Here is a 19,347-nt window from a genome sequence, read left to right as displayed (position 1 = left end):
GGCCCTTTTTTTTTTTTTTTTTTTTTTACTTTCTTTTCTTTTTTCTTTTTTCCCTTTTAAATTTTAAGATTCTCCAATTTCAGGTGACATTATTATTAAAATTCAAATAAAACTAATTATCAATATACATAAAAAATCAAAATGTATTTAACCTAATCATAGTATCGTTTACGACTAGCCAACCTAGCAATGCTTCCTCACTCGTGATCCCGTCTCCTGTGCGCCAAATATTTGAATACTTCATTCTAAGCTGATGAACTCAAAAATAAATAAATAAATAAATAAATTTAAACATTTTAACATAATGCATTTTGAAAAAAAAAAAAACTAAATATGTTAGAGTTACCGTTGGTAAAGTTATGAATGTGTATCGAATAATATACTAAAGGCCGAATGTATACTTAAAAAAATCATAAATGAAAGATGAATATTTAAAAGTGTTATATAGAGCGAGTTTAAAAATTAAAATATATATTTTTTAAAAAATTATAATCAAAATAGAAATAATTTTTAAAATTAACCGATGAAAATGGAAAAAAATGTTTCTAACTGTCTCCCACCCTCTTTTTAAGTGAATACTGGTAAAATAAATATCTTAGATCTCTTCCAACCTATTAAACTTAAATAATAATAATAATAATAATAATAAATAGATACGCGCGATCGAGTACCGCCAAAAGGCGCACATGCGGCTGGGTTCGCGGCGTTGAACAACGGTTCGTAGACTACACATTGACCCATTATCTCTGGTCTGGTTAGCCACTGACTCCTGCTTCAACCCCTACCGTCTCTCTTCCACTCTCCCCCTTTCTCTCTCTCTATCTGGTTTATTTATTTCACATTCCCCCATTTCCTCAATCTCCCGAATCCTTGTCTTCTCATCCCCTCCATTTCTCTCGCATGGTGACCAATTAGCCGGCAACATTCCCCAACCACTCTGCAATGTTGAAGCTATCATTCTCACCTGTCCGCATTTTCATCTTCCTCTTCGTCATCTCTTTCCTCTTCTCTGCGCGGTTGCTTCCTTCCACCGCCCTTCCCCTCTCCGACTCGGATCAGCCGCTTCTTGCTAACGCTACTCTCCAGTCCAATAACGTATCCAGTCCGAGGAACAAGGAGGGTAGTTTTGCAGACATAATTGATCGTGCTTTGGAGAATGAGTTCAAGGACAATGACCAGAATGAAGGTTAGTAGATCTTAGATCTCGTTTGCTCACTCGATTGTGTTAGGGTTGTGATTAGTTTGTTATAGCTGAGTGCGGTTATAATTCGGAATCCAAGTTAATTGTCGGATGCGGCGATGTTGGAACGATTTTGGCATGGTTTCTTCAGCTCTAGGGGTTATGTGGTTTACTTTTTTTGTTTTCCACGAAGATCCTGGCAGTAAGACAAGATAGATGAATAATTTTGATCTGGCGTGTTCCAATTTTGTAGCTATTGGATACGCAATTCCTTTGCTCAGTAAGAGGATGCTAATACGAAATTTGTCTGTAATTACAACTGCTGTCTGAATTTTTCTTTCTATCTGTTCGGTATGAGCTTTTCTATTGTATCATTTAGATCAATGCTTATTGATCCCGTCTGTTATTTCTATCCTTCTATTGTTCACGTTTTTTACTTCTTTTTTTAAATGTTCTAATAAATTGAGATAGTTATCCAATGCACTGTAGGTGTATATTGTTGACGGCTTCATTATTGTAGCTCATATGATGTTAGTATCTTCTATCTTCTGTTTGAGTAATCATTTCTCTCTCTTGTATTTCAGAAATTGATTCAGGAAGCTTCAACAACAGCGTAGCAGAGAAGCAGGTTGGTGGTGATATATATATTTGTTTTAATGTAGCAACCATTATTTTTACATACTTTTGAGCACAACACGTGAATTATGGATCTTATTCGCACAAGTAAATTACACTATTTCAAGCATACGGACACAAGAATGTGCTGATTTGGCCCTCATTGATTGGCTTTGTTAATCAGGCAGTTCTGGAGACTGTGGCAAGGGTAAAGTCAAAGAAAAATGATACGAAAGAGGAAAAGTATATGCTTCTAACTTTAGTATTACATTTCACTTTCAGGCCATGCTACTGAATTAAGCGTGCATTTCCCTAAATACTTGTGTTTCTAATTTAGGTTTCAGCTTCAAAATGTTTTCAATTTGGACAATGATAATAGAGCTGAAGATACTCCTACATTGATTGATCGAAAGGTATGGGCATTTCATGTTTTGTATGTATTCTGTGTCAGACATTCATTTTGTTCTGGGAGGTTGCTGAAACTTTTTTTTTTTTCAGGACAATGTGTTTATCATATCTAACTTCAAGTCTAAATATCCAGTGCTACAACTAGACTTGAGGTATGTTTTATTTTGTACAATTGTTCCCAAGTAACAACTGATATTACCCTCTGCTTTTGTGAGCTGGCAGATTGATCTCAGACTTGGTTATCGTAATTGTCTCTGCAACCTGTGGTGGCATTGCCTTCGCCTGTGCTGGACAACCAGTATGATTATTTTTTTACCTTAGCTATTTGATGGTGAATAACAATTTTAGGATGTGATCTGATTTCCATGATATGGACAAAACAATATATATAACCTGTGTTATATTTTATCAGGTTATAACTGGATACCTTCTAGCAGGATCTATTATTGGACCTGGAGGATTTAACTTTGTCAGTGAAATGGTGCAAGTACGTTGCTCTTGAATCTATTATTTAGGATTTTCCAGGGCTCTTTTTTTCTTCTGCCCAAAATTTGGAAGACAACTTTTACATTTGGCATGCTATTTTGAGTGCATGTCCTTGATTCTTCATGTTTTATACATTCAGGCTTTTTAGATCATCTGAGAAGATTGGGGGCAAAATTCTTGATCTCTTCATGAGATCTTCTCAGATGAACAGGAAAAAAAAAAAAAAAAACCTATCCTCTTATTTGTGATTTTTGTTCCTCTAATGAATTTGTTTCAGATCCAAAGTTTAAATGCTGAACCATCAATGTGTAGATAGGTCATGGTAAAAGAATGGGCATTGCTGCATTTTGGATTATTTTCTGGAATTCATAAAAATTGGAAGCTGATTATTTTCACGCGCATTGGCCTTTTAACCAAGTTTCTTTAAGTTGATTCTAATTTGTTAGGTCTACAGTAGGGTAGTTGTTATGATAGGTTGGTTATAAATAATGTGAGTCAGGGAAGTAGCGGTTTTCCATCAAAAGAAAAAAGAAGAAAAAGAAGGTTGGGATGAATTTCTTGTGAGGTTTTTTTTTTATTGAACAGAGGTAGCCATCTCCTAAGCTATCACTCTGGCACTATCTTTCTGGATTTTACTACTCTGACGGTGTTTTGTCTATGAAAATCATACTGATATAGTTGTCTCTTGTGATAGTTATTGAGAGAAAAATGACATTTGTTTTGATTTTTTTTTTCATGTTGCCTTTACCAACAGCCTGATCCTTTCTTTCGTCCTCAAGTTCCTTCTTATTGACTTCTGTGTTTAGGTCGAAACGGTAGCTCAATTTGGTGTAATTTTTCTTCTTTTTGCACTGGGGTTGGAGTTTTCAACAACTAAGGTCAGTCTTATTTCCATTCAATGTGATTCATAAATGTTTATAAAATCATGATACATTTGCTAAGCCTAATGCTGTGTTTTAGCTTCGAGTTGTTCGTGCAGTTGCTGTTCTTGGTGGCTTGCTCCAAATTTTCCTATTTATATGCCTCAGTGGGATCACAGCCTCGGTAATAACTAGTGGCTTCTCTGAATTATATCTTTTTTCCGGTTAACAGAAAATCCAGATGATCGTCTTGTTGACTACCTTATTTTTGCCTGTTGAATTAATTAGTTAGTTTGGATCCTGCTCCTGGCATTGGTTCTAATGCTCACCTTTCCTATTTTTGCATGCCTTCTCTCATAATTTACTTTTCATGTTTTATTTTATTGATAATTTTTTTATAATAAAGTTTCATAAGACTCTTTTCTTTCACTTTAACGTCAGCAGTTCTGACTTTCTTTTTTGCAGTCATGTGGTGGGAGTGCTTCTGAAGGAGTTTTTGTTGGAGCATTCCTATCAATGTCCTCAACAGCAGTGGTAGGATATTGTACAACTTTTTTGAATGCATGAGAGTGACAACATTCACTGGCATGGTTTATGGCCTATGTTCATGCCTACATGATAAAATAACTACTGTCTTGGATTGTAGGTTCTCAAGTTTTTGATGGAAAAGAACTCGACTAATGCTCTTCATGGACAAGTCACAATTGGCACCCTTATCTTGCAGGCAATGCTTTTTTTTTTTTTTTTTTCCTTTTATTTTCTTCATTTAATCTTGACCTCATAGGGGAGACAATTATTACCTAACTGATCTGTTTTCTTGGCCTTGCAGGACTGTGCTGTTGGGTTATTGTTTGCTTTGCTTCCAGTATTGGGTGGGAATTCTGGTATTCTTCAAGGAGTGATGTCCATGAGTAAAGTGTAAGTATAATCAGGGATTTGTTAAACACATGAGCGTACCTTCAATTGTAGTTGTTATGTTGTCAAACAAACGTTGTAGGATCAAATAGTTTTGTCATGAGAATAATCAAGGTGCACACATGCTGGCCCAAACACTCGCACATATAAAAAAATCTAACAACAATTTAAATTATTGGGCTTAATGCTGTTAGAGGTGTGTTCATTTTAGAACACTTTAGGTATGTACCCGAGGGTTCTCAAAAATGTTTGGGATTAAGGAGCTTTGAGATATGTTTGGTTTGGTTACAAACTTGTGGAGTTCAAAGGTTAAGTTTAAGCTCCTTTGAGTTTGTGAGTGTCATTTCTTGTGAGGTTTATGTTTATTCTAAAAAGAGCGAAAGTTGGTGCATTAAACCATATTTTGTATTTACTACCTGAATCACATGAAACTAGCCTTTTATGCATTTTGCAGATGGTTAATTATTCTTGATGTTTTAATTAAAAATCCTTTATTACTAAGGAAGAGCGGTAACTGGTTTTGTAATGACTTGTAAATTATGAGATAAATTGTGGTGTACGAATCTTATATTTATGAGGTTTTATATTTCTCAACCAGGTTGGTGATCTTGGTTACTTTTTTGGTTGTTTTGTCAATTTTATCCCGTACATGTGTTCCTTGGCTTTTAAAGTTGATGATAAGTCTATCATCACAGGTATGCTTTATTGCATTGATACATTTATTATTCTATGGAATTTATAAACGTGATTTAACAATTGGACAATTTTCAGAAGTTCAGATGCATTTTCTATGTTATTTTTCTCTGCAGACCAATGAACTCTATCAATTAGCCTCAGTGGCGTTCTGCTTGCTTGTAGCGTGGGTCAGTATCTACTTTCCTTGTTCTGTGTGAGTTTGATTTTATGCATATGCGAAGGTGTCATTTTGAATTGTCATCATTTCTATTATTCAGGTTTGTCATGCATATTATAAAGTTTTAATCTTTTTAATTAAAAAAAAAAAACCAAACTTTCATTTTGAAACATGAAATTCATACAAGGCATATGAAAAGACAGCCCGCACAGGAGGAGACCTAACCCACTAAATGGGCCTCCAATCCAAAAGAATAACACCTAACTAATTATTACAAAAAACCTTAGAGGCCACCCTCCACAAGGAGGTATTAAACTAAAAAAATTTCAAAAGAACACACCAATTACACCTCATAACGTTAAAAAACAAAAGAAAAAAGAATCTGTCGAAGCACTTCATTTATTTATCCTTTAAAAGGGAAAGAACAGCACAACTTCCTCTTATTGGCGCCTTTTCTTCTTCTTCTTCTTTTAAAATACAACTCTTTGAAGCATGTGTACTTCAGTGGGGATCCCATGTCTGTATGATGAACTTGTATAATTTTATTGGTCACAATATGATTGACTGAAATTATTTTGTGGATGTATTTTCTGTTATTAACTATTTTACAATTTCAGTGTAGTGATAAGTTAGGGCTAAGTCTAGAATTGGGTTCCTTTGCTGCTGGAGTGATGATATCGACAACTGATCTTGCTCAACACACACTTGAACAAGTAAAGTATTCCATGCTTTGTTTCAAGAGATGCATGACTTAATTGTAATGTTACAAAAGCATGCATTGATTCCTATTTAGTGATTTTATAATTGATTGTCTACAGATAGAGCCTATAAGGAACCTTTTTGCGGCCCTTTTTCTTGCCAGCATCGGAATGCTGATCCACGTTCAGTTTTTGTGGAACCATGTTGATATATTACTAGCAGCTGTTATACTGGTGATAATTGTAAAAACAATTGTAATTAGCACAGTGGTGAAGGGATTTGGATATAACAACAAGACATCAGTTTTGGTAAGGTTATATTACTATATCTTCGGCATTTGTCCAAAATTCCTGGTATGTTGTAATAAGTCTTCTGGATGTTGATTTTTGATGTGTAGGTTGGAATGTCACTGGCTCAGATTGGAGAATTTGCTTTTGTTCTTCTCAGCCGTGCTTCTAATCTTCATCTAGTTGAGGTCCGTACGGTTTTACTGCTTCTCAAGAAAAACATTAATGAGATGCATGAAAAAAATTCTCCTGTTAATCATAAATCATATTGCATGATCTCTGGGATACTTGGGGCGTTTGGGTGTGGGTTCAGTTTCTTAAGCCTAGACTTAGGAAGTCTGGCGGTGGCGGGTTTAATTTGGGAGTATAGAAAGTCTGGATTGAAGACAATTGTGTTTGGTGTACAAGTTTATGAAAACTATACATTAAATGAATAATTGGGACTCAAATTTACTTAAGCTTCTCAAAAAACAGAATGTTTTTTTTATTATTCAAATATGACCAAGTTCAAAGTTCAAATCATTTCTTCGAATTTATTTTGATTGGAGAAAAGTGTTTCTTTGAATTGTGTTATTTTAATTGACTAGCTTCAAAATAAAGTACTATATATTTGTGCTATCTTAATGTGATCAAGTTTAAACTAAATACCATGGGTTACTTTTGGTACTTAATATTGTGAATCAATTACTTTCTTTAATATGGCTAATTTAATCTTAACTATAATTTATTTTATTCAGTTCAAAATTAAATACTGCTTAGTTTGATTACTTATTTTTCTCTTGAGAAAATTTACTTTCAATGCCTTGAATATGGCCAATCTTATATATGTATATATAGTTTTAATATGCTAACTTAAAAATTAAATACTCCAAAATTTACCGTTCTATTCATTTTTAAATCACTTGTATTATTGTCATTATTTTTTTTAATATGAAAGTACAAGATTACAAAAGTGGGGAGGAGAACCCATTCCAAATAAGTTACAAAAAATTTCTCCACTTGGACAATAGTGTTAAGATCACTTGGTTTAATAATGTGTGTATCTTTTAAACTATTCTTATTTAAAAATGGATAAATGAAAAGAATTATACTTTTTACTCAATACTGATACTATGACAATTTTCAGGGGAAATTGTATCTACTGCTTATTGGGACCACAGCTCTCAGTCTGGTGAGATGTAATTCAATTCTGTATGTGTGTATGCGTGCGCATACGTAGTATGGTTATGATCTATTAAATCAATTTCTTTTCTCAGCACGGCTGTTTTATTAGACTTTTTTTTTTATTAGATTAGTTTGAGTTATCTGCTGTAGTGTTTATCTTTTTAAGATAACAATTATACTTAAGAATTATGAATAATTTAGAAATAGCTGGAAGTGTGGTTGATTCTTCTCCTCTACGTTTGATAACTATTACTTAGGATTGTTTGGATGCTAAAAATCTTTCTTATATGATTTGTATTTTTATAAAATGTTAATGTCTTTTTGCATGAGCACGTGTTCGCCATTATATTTATGATCAATTATCTCAAGAAATAAACTTCTGGATGGGGCATTTGTGAACATTTTGTGCAGGTGACAACTCCTTTTCTTTTCAAGCTGATACCAGCTGTAGTGCATTTAGGCGTGCTATTGCGATGGTTCTCTCCAGATAGTCTCGTTGAGGTAGAAACCTTTTACTTAAATTCGGCTCCACTGCTTAATACGCCACTATTTGTTATCTGCTTGATCAAAATTTATCTTTATTTTTCCTCATTATAATTCAGATTGGATTTAAAGGAGACATCATCCGCTCAGACAGTGTAAAGCAGCGGGCAATGTTGATAGTCCAGGGACCTCATGATTCATGACAGTGATACTCTGATTGTATGTCGATTGAAAATGAAACATCATTTTCTGCTGGAGGAGTCAAATTCTGGGCTGCTTATCATCCCCCATGTGCAAGTGAAGTCGATTGAACCAATCTGTATATTTCATGTTTTTCTAGCATCATATAAAAGCGTGTCCAGAATCATTTTTTGTTACACTCAACTGACCTTTAGATATGGAAAAATCAGATAGAGGAACTGTGGGGCCAGTACTGTAGAGGAACTACTATTGTATTTGTCTTCACTATGAGCTGATTCTTTGTAAAATGTATTATAGTTTGGATATTTATAATGAAATTGGTACCCTCCAAAATGATCACTTTGCTGTTTCTTTTTTGCAGTGCCAATATTGATTTTTACCAAGTTGTCACCTTCAAGACTCTTCATCAGATGGTCATCAGCGAAAAAAAGGTCCAAGCTGTAAGTCCATCGATTCCCACCCCCCACCCCCACTAAACACAAATTTTAAATCATGGAGTTTGAAAATTCAGATATCAAAACAGGTAGCTGAATAAATAAATGATCCTGAAGCACGTGAACTCTCATAAACTAGTTGAGTTACACACATAACCTATGATAATACTTCAATTCATGCATTTTGGGCCGGGCTGTGAGAGCCCTCGGCCGATTTCACAAGTGATAAATGGGCCACTTTTAAACTAATGGGCTTGGATAAGTAGTATGGCGCAACTGGGCTACATTATACAATATGGGCCAGACAGTAGTTTTGCGATAATGGCACTCTTGTAATTTATGCAGAGAACAGGGGTGAATTCGTATACATCATAAAATCGGGACGCCAATATATATACAAATATTTTTTTCGTTTAAAGGACACAATCATTATTTTTTTTTTAATCTTAATACAACTCAACTAGTTAACACTTATCATGGATGAATATTCAAATTCAGAAACTAAAAAAATAAATCTTCAAAAGTACTTAGAATGTGTGATTTCAAAAGTAATTTTATGTTTTTTAAATAAAATATCTTAGATTAAATTTTTTGTTAAATTATACTGTGAATGAATTTTTATGTTAGTATAAATTAGTGATGTTTAAAAAATACTTAATAGATTCTTAATTTTTTAAACTTATATCTAGTATGCTTAAATTAAAAATGGCATACTCCTAATTTCTGATTTCTTTTTTGGCAATTTAAGTTAATAAATCTAGGTCAACGTTCATTATTTGTGATATTATTTAGTAAATTGGGTTTGATATTAAAATGCACAATTAATATTGAATTTAAAAGAAAAATACCGCGTTTTGGTTGATGGGTGTTTGTGTCTTTTCAACTGAGCACGCACTGTGTCTGAGTCATGAGAAGGTCCGGATATTGGTCACCCACCTTGGGACCTCTCTCTGAATCCGATTGCGAAGCTGTCACGAGGTTTCTCAACTTGTCCAATTTTGGGCGAATTGAGTTGCTTTAATCATGCGGTCGAAATTCATCCATGTTCAAAGAAAAACGTCCCCAAAACCCTTTTCTGCGTCAAAATTGTTTGCTTCTACGACTGAAGCCCAGTTTGTGGGTTCTGAATTACACAAAAAACCGAACATTAGTAGAGAAGAAAAGGTAGCACTCAGTATTCCCTTTTAGTAGTACGAAGGGCTACGAGACATTGAATTTGAACTCTTCTTTTTCTTTTTCTTTTTCTCTGCAGTGTCCATTGGCAGCATTTCTCTGTTTGGGTTTGCAGGCAACCAAGCAAGTAGCAGCAGACCCCACACCCCCCGATTTTTCACACTCAACCATGTGGTAATGGTAAGAAAATTTCATATATTTTACTGTCAATTTCTCTGAGTTTTTCCTTTTTCTTTTTTGTCATTGTGCTGTCAAACACCTTTGCTCTTTGAAATCAATCTCGAGCTTTGAGTTACTTCACCATCCTACGTGGAAGCTGAATGATAATTACACTTGAGTTTAATGAATGTACTGTCTTTTCTCTTTAATCCTTTCAAGAACCGTACTCTTTGAAGCATATTTTGTCCATTAACTCTCGCGTTAGGGACACCCTTCTCTTCCTTTCTTACTTGGGTAATCATTAAAACCCCACTTTGTAAGAGAGAGGGGTCTGACTTCAGAGCGACAATTGGGATGCTTACAAATTAAGCCCATTAAATGGTTTCACTTACCAAGCCTGCAGTGCAGAGAAAAGGCAGAACCCACAAGGCATTCTCTCGAGTAACAGCCCGATGGAGGAGTTGCTCGAGCATTGAGGTTGTAGGTCCACATTATTTCCTTTGGTTATTTCTGGTTATTACCCAAATCCCATTATAGCTTCTTGGTCAGAGCTCAAAAGAAGATCAGAGAAAAGATTTAGACAATGGTGGAAAAAGTGGGGTTGTATCACCTCAGATCCAATGGCAGAGCTCTAGATTTAAGAATTGATTGCATTGTTTCATCACCATGTTGTTACTTAATGGATAACCATTATGGTTCGAACATGAGCATTAGGGTCACTCTCATAATCCAAGAAGTACATATAGCCAAAACAAGCAGATGGGTATTGGTTTATTGCGACTTGCAGCCATTAAATTCGTCAAAGATATCCCACAGGATTTTCTCGTCAGTTTGGGTTTGCTTGCATCATCATTTTCAGGCTCTTTTCTCTCCCTTTAAACTCTGAGACTATAACTGTTCAAAAGTACACTGGTGAAACAGTAAAGTTTCTCTCTTTTTCACATTTGATTGCCTTTAAGTTGTTTGTTGTTTGATTCTGAAGAAAAAGTGTGATGCATAGTTCCTTTATTTGCTCTTGCATCTCATCACTTTGGTTTTCTTGTTCAGTATAGCTAAAAAGAAAGGGAGTTGTCTGAAAAATGGTGCTGAGAAGACTTGGCAGGAACAGAAGTTTCAACAGAGAGAATCCAGATATTTTGATTATGATGATTGCAGTGGATCAGATAATAAGAGGACATGAGCAAGACAAAGGAGATGGCACAGAGAGGAAGGGCATGGGCCCTTTAAAGCCTGTAACAAAGAGTGAGTGGCTCTGCACCCAAGGGCAAATCTCTCTCTCTCTCTCTCTCTCTACCCACCCCCTGGTTTTCTCTTGTGCGGCTGTTACTTCTTTCTATCTTTATCTAGTGGGTCCATTTCCTCCATCTCCACCGTCATGCAGAGTTCTCTTGTGGCCTCTCGACTCTCTTTCTTCCTTTTCATGGTTCTCTGAGATGGGTGTCATTCATTTTCCTGAGCTGTACGTATTTTAGCTTTAATGTTTGTGGCCAGAGATTGTGATTATACATCTCCTTGGTGTTCAATACTCCAAACTTAAGCTTCTCGGGGTTTGGACTCTTGAGGCTATTCCATTTTCCTTTATTCATGCAAAATTTTGTATCACTTTTTTCTACCATCGGCTTTATCTTGATTTTCACCGTAGGCACCCTTTTCTGGAGAAACAAGAAACCAATTTCTTTTAGTCTTCTCCTTTTGCCTTTTTAGGCTGTCATTGATCTCCTGTGTGTGAAGAAACATGAATTATGTAACCACTGTAGCAATTTTTTTGTGTTTTATACTTTGCAACCTTGAAGTTCTTCGCTAAGCTATCACATCCATTTATTTGCCTAGAAATTCAGGACCACAGTGTACTTTTCAGAAGATCAAGTGTGGGGCTTTCACGTTAAGTTTCTCATCCTATTTTGGATGATAAAGATTTATCAAGTGGAAGGTTGGTTTCTTTGTCATCTCATGTAATCAGTGCCCAATCTTTATGCTTTGGCTTGTGGTTTACAGAGTGAGTTTTGATGTGGACCACTGTTTCCTTCACTCTTGTATGTTGTTATGCTTGTTCCCTCTATTGCATTGTGTCGTAATAATTTGTGAAGCTTCCAGGTATGGCTTGTCATTTTCTGTAGCATGCTTTTCATTCTTGTGGCAATTGGGTCTAGATATGCATGCTACCACTGCTAATTTCCCTTTCAACATTGAAGTAAATTCTGGTCTAATGTGATTTTGGATATCTGGATTTAGCTGGAAGTGCTTCTCCTTATCCTTCGAACTGGGAAAGTTTATTTTTGTTTGGTACAAACAACTTGATATTGCATTGAACTTAGAAATGCTGTTGGAATTGCAGCTTAAACAGTTGGAAAATGACTTGATGAATGCTCTCAGGTGGATTTGGCTAAGCCCAAATGACTTCACTTTCAGAACCCAGTCGATATGTCCAATTAATTTGACCGTAATGATCCGAGCCATATTGCAGCTGAATTTCCTATCCTTTTGACTCTGCGAGAATCTAGATGCTCTGTTCTTACTAGTACTGATATCTGATCAGTTGGGGTTCTTAGTTTCTTCCCCAATGTCGACTGCCTTGCAACAAATCGATCTGGGGGATGCTTGTTCGAGTCCCTCTGGTAATGCTGAGCTTCATAATCAGTTAGCAGGAGCAATTCCTGTTAATTTTTTTCAATCCACCTCTCTCACTCCAGTTAACGTTGTTTGTGAAAATACGAAAGATATAGCATTTCCAGACCGTCATTTCCAGCCATTAGAAACTTTTAGAACGTGCATCATACCCAGTACCTCTAATGCTTTAAATTCTTCATTTGCAAGTTCTCTGATCTGTGAAGATGATGAGTCTTTATGTAACTTGAACAAGTGGGAAAACCAGAGGTTTAACTGTATTCAGCAACTTGCAAGGGAGAATCCAGAAAGATCAGATTTCCAGACCATATCGTCTATGGAAAATCTGAATCAAAATGGCTGGATGCCATCTAATACTATGAACTCCAAGTTATGGAATGAGCTTTCTCTTAGTCTTGCCACATCCAATCCCGTCCTTAGCGGAGGAACCAATTTTCTGGACCAGTATTCACAGTTGACCTTTTCTGGTGCTACTCAGCCTTGCTTGAATAGCACAGAATTAGCCTCGAACCTGAACTCGTGCAACTTCAGGGACCTCTCTCTAAGTTACAGATGTGGTAGTCCTGTTCACCTCTCTCAAGCAATAGCGGGATCAAGATATCTCTCGGTCATTCAGGACGTACTTTCTCAAATTGCAAGCTATCCACTAGAAAGTTCAGAACAAGATAGGCATTTAACATCCACAGTTGGGTTTGTGCCATTCTCATCAAGTTCCCTGGATGATAATACAGTTGAATTCGGTTCTGATATAACTGGTAGATGCAGTTCACAAATTCAAATGGAGCTTCAATGGCAAAAACTATCTGGTGATGCCAAGAAATCCCATCTGTTGACTCTACTACAATTGGTTGGTTAACTGAATATAATGGTTCACTGATTTTATAGTCTTTGTACTGTTCTATTACTGAACAACTTGATAATGTTTCAGATTGATGAGAGGTACAGTCAATGCTTGGACGAGATTCATACTGTTACATCTGCATTTCATGCCGCCACTGATTTGGACCCTCGCTTGCATACTCGTTACACTCTCCAGACAATCACTTCTGTTTATAAAAACTTGAGGGAGAAAATTACTGATTGCATTATTGCTGTGGGGATGCATTCTGACACTATGTGCACCAAGGAGAACGAGAAAACCTTCGAGGCATCATTCATCCAGAAGCAGTGGGCTCTCCAGCAGTTGAAAAGGAAAGATAGTCAATTATGGAGGCCACAGAGAGGCTTACCTGAAAAATCTGTCTCAGTTCTAAGGGCATGGATGTTTCAGAATTTTCTCCATCCGTAAGATTCTGAGACAAATTTGGTTTGCATCTTGAAGTTATGTAAAATAAGTTGAAGGAATGTTTGTTCAATGGAATTGTGTCAACTGTTGTGATTTTTCAGGTACCCCAAGGACACAGAGAAGCATTTACTTGCAGTAAAAAGCGGATTAACCAGAAATCAGGTTCTTGCTGCGTCAGGATTTCCTCGAATTTTCATTTCGTCACCTTTACTGAGTTTATGCCATTCTTGCATTTGGGCAGGTTTCTAATTGGTTCATCAATGCTCGTGTTCGGCTGTGGAAACCGATGATTGAAGAAATGTATGCTGAAATGAGCAGAAGAAAATCCAGTTAAAACTAGGAAGGGATAAGAATTCAACGACCCAGATAAGCATCTGCAGCAATAAGATGTTAGCTTGAAGTGTGAATGATTGAGCATTATATAGTGAATGATTAGACAAGTTTATCTTGGACTGAATTCCAGCGTGGATGTAACCACAATGAACATTCTATATATTCTTTAAGGCAATCGAAACATTCAACCTGAAGAATTTCTTTTGCTTCGATCTCCTTATTGCTACATCTCCAAAGACTAATTTAAATGCAATAATTTAAGGGTGAAAAGGAAACATTACTGATCGTCATGAAGAATCACAAGCTTCATTCTGCAAAGAAAAGGCCAAAGAAAAACATGGTCAGAAGTAGGCGATCTTTCCATCTAAAAACATTATTTATTTATTGGAAATAAATTATTCTGGGATTTACATTACGGTCCAACTCTTCAACTAACTCTTTTGATTACAAATGAAAGAATGACAAATTCTGATTTCTGCCTAGAAGTTTTCACTATCAATTATCCTCTTTCCTTCTCTATCTACATCTCACACCTCTCACATTCATGAACTGATGGATTGCCAGAGAAAAAACAAAAAACTATCCAAGTCCTCGAGTTCAAATAAATACAAAAAGCGATCTTTATTTTCTTTTCTTCTGCCTCCTTTCATCGTTCAGACTTCCAATGAGATTCTTGTTTTGATTGGTTTCAACTTCAAGCCCATGCTTTCTGGCGAAAGAAGCTCTGGAGCAATGCAAGATGGGCTCAAGGGGCTTCTTGGGCTGACGCTAAAATGAGATGGCCTATACATGCCATATCCCATGAGAAAATACTCCATAGGTATCAACATGGCATCAGGCTGCTCCTCCGTCACCATTGACCCACATGACTGAACCTGCAAATAGAGCTTGCTAGCTTTAGTTCATCGTAGTATAAAGCCCGCTTTAAGATTTTAACGTATGAATAATGTCCAAAGAGGAAAAGAAAATTTTGGACATACTTCCACAAGGGCACTGTATCTTCTGTCTAGTTTAACAGTCATGTGGAGGGCCTCTGAATGGAAAGGGGACCTGTCCCCAACAAATATCAATGAACGGCACTTCAGTTTTCGCAACCCTTCTGAAATGTCGGGCCTTCTGCATTAAAGAAAAACAATGTTAAGGAAGGATGACCTCTGACCCTCATACATAATCAAATCATAAAATCTACCCACATCAGAGGGATAACTTGATGAAAAGCACAAATTCTTTAACGCATCAAAAGATTGGAGTTCGATACATTACCCATTCATCGCTTCAAGAAGCCTCCAGACATTTGAACTTTGCCTCTCCTCAAGCGACTGTAGAAATAGGACATGTGCATAATGTTTGATCAAAAAAATGCTCAACTCTTAAAATTCGTTATGTTTTCCAACTGTGTAATAATTAGCAGTTTAAAGTTGCTAAAAGAAATCTAGAAAAATGCTGGATTACTCACTCTTTTGCATGCTTGAACTAAATCAGACTCTGGTACTTGAGAACAACCACGAACTTCCTACAACCAAACAACCAGCAAAGTACAAATGTCCAATCAAACTCAGTTGATAAAGAATAACTCTATTAAGAGCTTGAATTTCTGTAAGTAACCTGAAGTTGGTTCGTGTTTAGGTTAGGAAGAAAAATGAGTATAAAAGTTCGTAGTCAGTGTGTAACCTAAGCAATGTGTTTTAAAAGCCTGGATTTAGGTATCCCAAGTTGTATAGGATTTAACAAATCCAAACACTGCGTAAAGGAAAGACCAACATCACGACATAAATTCTGCTGTCTAACCCCAAGCTATTTTGACCTACCTTACTGAAATACCGCTTTAGCAAGAACTCCTTCACTACCCCACACATGCCGTAGAAATAAACCAAATTTGACATCACCTGCATTTGGAAAAGTTCGTTTATAAGTTGATTCCAATAAACCAGAAGATGATCGCAAAAGTTCAGAAATAAGACCTTATTATACAACCATTCTGTCCAACAGGGAGCTGTACATATGGGAGAGATCAATATCAAACCATGAACACGATGCCTGTGCTTCATCTGCCACCAACAAGTGAAATCAATATATGAGAGAAGTTCCCAAGAGGACTTGAAAAAACAAAGCAGAACAAAAGCAATCACGTGCATGGTGAACAGGGAGAAAACTTACAGCGAAGAGAGTGAGGATGTAAGCTCCAGCTGTAACACCCATACACATCACAGCGCTGAGTCTGGGAGAAAGCGAAAGAAGAAGAGTAAGTCTTCCGGTTTGTGCATATCCATTCTAAATCGAGCTCATGAGTAAAACAAATAAGACTTCCACGTGTCAGACAAGTGGAATTCTAATCTAGTTGAAGTTTAAGTTATACTAAATTGAAAATAGCCAAAAAGAATACCGAATTACCCAAAATAGTTAAGAACTTCAGCAATTTGATCTGCTAAGTCATCTGCAGAAAGTACAGGATCATCAGGGCAAATTGCAGCAGCTCCCAACTGCAATAACTCTTGAACAAGGTCCCAATATGAGAAGAATTCATGTGAAAGTAGAAAACAACCTACTTGTTGGAAAGTTCATTTTCATCGAAGCCACACAAAACAATTATATAATAGGTTATTTTCTACATAGAATAGATAAAAAAGAGTAACTCGCTCATAAAAAGGTACTCACTAGTATGAGTGAATTGCTTTGTGATCTATTCTATGTAGAAAACAGCCTAATACGTAAAAAAAAAAAAAAAAAAAAGGAGAGAGAGATATATACATAAGACAATGCCAATTATACAAACCTCATGTCCAGGAGGGCTGATATGATATACGCAAAAGTTGTGAAGCAATAACGAACAAGCTTCTGGACAAAACATCAATCCTTGGAAGCAGAACATATCTGATAAATAATGAAATATAAGGAATTTAAACATTAGTAAATAACCCGAACAAATCAAAGATAGACACTAAAAGTTCAAAGTTATAAGCCATACATAATTTCATTTCTTTTTAACTCATATTAAAATTTATGGACCTTGGTTTTCAGATTGCTATGTTTTTATTAAATAACTTATTTTTCCTATCTTGAAAGAATGAGCTTGTCAAACAAAAATAAATGGATTTCAAAAGCTACTATTAAAATATAGAAGACAAATATGTGGGTGAAACAATTTTAAAAAAAAATAAACCAAAAAGACAGATGGTTTCAACCAAAAGGACCGTAGATGATAAAGATAACCAATATTATAGAATCCAAAAGATTCAGCATGTAAAATTAAAAACAAAAAAACCATGTAATGCAAGTAATGAAAAAAAAAAACTACTTATTCTGAAACAAGAAGGAAAAAGTTAAAAAAAAAAAAAAAAAAAAAAAACTCTATTATAATCAATCCAAAACTCTAAATTGTGTCTATTTTACTGGAAGATCTACTTTACACTCTAACTATATTGTGGATTACGTTAAAAGCACATCTGACAAGACTGAAAATAAAAACGATTCATCACTTTTCTTTTCTTGATGACTGGAAATGCTCAAAATCATACAACTTCTTTGACGTGGGTTTAAATTCAAAATGTAACTTGAAGTGTGACCTAGCTAATATACGCATACAAAAATGAATAACATTTTACAAGACACATTCTACATACTCACGATTTAGAGCTAAATCAGGATAAGTGATTAGAGCTGGTTTGTCCTGGTCTCCAACCACAGTGACAGAAACAGCACCATAACAGGTTTTCACAAGATACTCCTGCCATAAACATGATTGGACAAATATTAATTTTTATACGTAATCGCCTGAAGTAAAGTGAAGAATTAATCTAATAGTTATTGATGAGTTTGCATTCAAATTAAATTATTTCGGTGAAGACAGCTGACAACAACAAAAAATGAGAACTGAAGCACCTAAAAAAAAAAGGCGGCAAGTAGAAGAATCATAAATGAAATACTATTAAAAGAGGATTACAAAAGCTTAACTATATGGAAATTCATAGTTGAAGACGCAAACAACATAATAGATTAACTAGAAAACATAACTGATAAATTCTTTCCATAAAGTAACTTTATCTACTTCAATTCAAAATGTATTTCTAAGCTAGTAAACAACCAACTTCCATCCAATTATGGTATGAAAACACCCAGCGCCAGTGATTCTAAAGAAGACCATTGAATTTCAAAAACAAAGAAAGAAACTCCATAAAATGCAAACGAAAATCAACAGCAACTACCCTTCCAAAACCAAACCAAAATCAACAATGCACAACCAACAAGGAAGGGGACGAATGCAGCCATTAACCCGACACAGAAACCTCGATTAACTTCGTCTTAAACGATCATTAATTTCATGAATTCGTCCAAACAAAACATTATGAACCCCAATTTCTTAGCAAGCATACAAAGAAAAAGTTCAAACACGTCTAATCACATGAATTTACACAAATGCGTAAAAGAGACAGGAAATGCAGGTACCTTTCCCCCAGAATAGATCGACTCCATATCCACCGAAACCGAGTCGCTCGAATCCCCCATTTCTCTCTATCCTATATTCTCTCTTTTCCCTCCTTCCCTTCTTCGCCACTCAATACTCAGAATGCTTCTTCTTCCTTTTATATACCACCAAATCTCTTCAACAATTACTCCTACATTATTTGGGATAATTTTTCAACTCGTCGCTCCGGATCGTCCGAGTCGAGGCGAGTCACCGACGCCGCGTTCCCCCTCATCGCACATTGACAGAAACCTCACGAGCGCCCTGTAACGAACAAACTCTAACTCGATACCGTTGTTGATTTAACCATAGTTAGAAGGCCGACAGTCCACTCGAATTACTAAAATGCTCATAGTCTCCTTTGACAGCAACTCGCTCTCTTGCCAACGAAGGGGAGGGCCTTACCGTCTTTTCGCTGATATTTTAATTAATAATAAAAAAAGGAATAGTAAGTAGTTAAGCTTTGACTAAGAAGGGATAAAAAAGGGTCGCATATTTTATTATGGGCCCAGAATTTGTTTTTACGTTTAATTAAAGTAAAATAATCATTAATATCATAAAGTATATAATGTGTACAAATTTGGGAATTTAAATAAAAAAATAATTTCCCTTTATAATATGCTAGTGTAGTTTTGTAATTTATCGCATTGCCTAAAACCAGTGTGTATTTAATGAAAATTAATTTTACAGAATCTAATTGTTTTTAATAAATATTGTGCACAAAT

At 35.7% G+C, this 19,347-nt stretch overlaps 3 protein-coding genes across 8 annotated transcripts; 2 read left to right on the top strand and 1 right to left on the bottom strand.

The window, feature by feature from the left end:
- Positions 1 to 761: 761 nt before the first annotated feature.
- On the top strand, positions 762 to 8,499 carry LOC111491748 (K(+) efflux antiporter 6-like). Its single transcript, XM_023140753.1, has 20 exons — positions 762 to 1,186; positions 1,765 to 1,808; positions 1,980 to 2,038; positions 2,133 to 2,208; positions 2,294 to 2,355; positions 2,426 to 2,501; positions 2,616 to 2,690; positions 3,496 to 3,567; positions 3,650 to 3,733; positions 4,015 to 4,083; positions 4,196 to 4,273; positions 4,379 to 4,467; positions 5,063 to 5,159; positions 5,274 to 5,327; positions 5,935 to 6,030; positions 6,136 to 6,324; positions 6,414 to 6,491; positions 7,430 to 7,474; positions 7,879 to 7,968; positions 8,070 to 8,499. Exons 1-20 carry the CDS (start codon positions 943 to 945, stop codon positions 8,151 to 8,153), a joined length of 1,761 nt encoding a protein of 586 aa, XP_022996521.1. The 5' UTR covers positions 762 to 942; the 3' UTR covers positions 8,154 to 8,499.
- A 798-nt stretch (positions 8,500 to 9,297) lies between these two features.
- On the top strand, positions 9,298 to 14,370 carry LOC111491749 (homeobox protein ATH1-like). 3 transcript variants are annotated; one of them, XM_023140754.1, is made up of 7 exons: positions 9,298 to 9,749; positions 9,838 to 9,938; positions 10,965 to 11,847; positions 12,253 to 13,389; positions 13,471 to 13,826; positions 13,929 to 13,989; positions 14,069 to 14,370. In XM_023140754.1, the coding sequence occupies exons 4-7, from the start codon at positions 12,478 to 12,480 to the stop codon at positions 14,159 to 14,161; spliced, it is 1,422 nt and encodes a 473-aa protein (XP_022996522.1). In that variant the 5' UTR covers positions 9,298 to 9,749; positions 9,838 to 9,938; positions 10,965 to 11,847; positions 12,253 to 12,477; the 3' UTR covers positions 14,162 to 14,370. The 3 variants fall into 3 exon arrangements, with proteins under 3 accessions (XP_022996522.1, XP_022996525.1, XP_022996523.1); XM_023140757.1 differs by lacking the exons at positions 9,298 to 9,749; positions 9,838 to 9,938 and adding an exon at positions 10,074 to 10,394; XM_023140755.1 differs by lacking the exons at positions 9,298 to 9,749; positions 9,838 to 9,938 and adding an exon at positions 10,410 to 10,837.
- A 147-nt stretch (positions 14,371 to 14,517) lies between these two features.
- On the bottom strand, positions 14,518 to 18,870 carry LOC111491750 (protein NDL1). 4 transcript variants are annotated; one of them, XM_023140758.1, is made up of 11 exons: positions 18,604 to 18,870; positions 17,785 to 17,884; positions 16,934 to 17,031; positions 16,552 to 16,640; positions 16,318 to 16,378; positions 16,122 to 16,208; positions 15,969 to 16,046; positions 15,617 to 15,673; positions 15,424 to 15,479; positions 15,141 to 15,276; positions 14,518 to 15,035 (listed from the first exon to the last, which is right to left on the bottom strand). In XM_023140758.1, the coding sequence occupies exons 1-11, from the start codon at positions 18,661 to 18,663 to the stop codon at positions 14,814 to 14,816; spliced, it is 1,044 nt and encodes a 347-aa protein (XP_022996526.1). In that variant the 5' UTR covers positions 18,664 to 18,870; the 3' UTR covers positions 14,518 to 14,813. The 4 variants fall into 4 exon arrangements, with proteins under 4 accessions (XP_022996526.1, XP_022996527.1, XP_022996528.1 ...); XM_023140759.1 differs by lacking the exon at positions 18,604 to 18,870 and adding an exon at positions 18,363 to 18,423; XM_023140760.1 differs by lacking the exon at positions 18,604 to 18,870 and adding an exon at positions 18,206 to 18,330.
- Positions 18,871 to 19,347: the final 477 nt, after the last annotated feature.

This window comes from Cucurbita maxima, unplaced genomic scaffold (assembly GCF_002738345.1).
Source record: "Cucurbita maxima cultivar Rimu unplaced genomic scaffold, Cmax_1.0 Cma_Scf00017, whole genome shotgun sequence".
Lineage (NCBI taxonomy): Eukaryota > Viridiplantae > Streptophyta > Magnoliopsida > Cucurbitales > Cucurbitaceae > Cucurbita > Cucurbita maxima.
Note: the sequence above shows the minus strand (reverse complement) of the source record. Positions and strands in the feature narration are given on the sequence as shown.

Excerpts from the sequence above, each read along its gene's own strand:
- LOC111491748 (XM_023140753.1), top strand. The coding sequence starts at position 943 with ATGTTGAAGCTATCATTCTCACCTGTCCGCATTTTCATCTTCCTCTTC. Across the intron at positions 4,084-4,195 it reads CAATGTCCTCAACAGCAGTG|GTTCTCAAGTTTTTGATGGA; the intron begins GTAGGATATTGT and ends CTTGGATTGTAG. Across the intron at positions 4,274-4,378 it reads TTGGCACCCTTATCTTGCAG|GACTGTGCTGTTGGGTTATT; the intron begins GCAATGCTTTTT and ends TTGGCCTTGCAG.
- LOC111491750 (XM_023140758.1), bottom strand. The coding sequence starts at position 18,663 with ATGGGGGATTCGAGCGACTCGGTTTCGGTGGATATGGAGTCGATCTAT. Across the intron at positions 17,885-18,603 it reads CGATCTATTCTGGGGGAAAG|GAGTATCTTGTGAAAACCTG; the intron begins GTACCTGCATTT and ends TGTTTATGGCAG. Across the intron at positions 16,641-16,933 it reads TCAGCCCTCCTGGACATGAG|TTGGGAGCTGCTGCAATTTG; the intron begins GTTTGTATAATT and ends GAGTTATTGCAG.
- LOC111491749 (XM_023140754.1), top strand. The coding sequence starts at position 12,478 with ATGTCGACTGCCTTGCAACAAATCGATCTGGGGGATGCTTGTTCGAGT. Across the intron at positions 13,390-13,470 it reads TGTTGACTCTACTACAATTG|ATTGATGAGAGGTACAGTCA; the intron begins GTTGGTTAACTG and ends ATAATGTTTCAG. Across the intron at positions 13,990-14,068 it reads GCGGATTAACCAGAAATCAG|GTTTCTAATTGGTTCATCAA; the intron begins GTTCTTGCTGCG and ends GCATTTGGGCAG.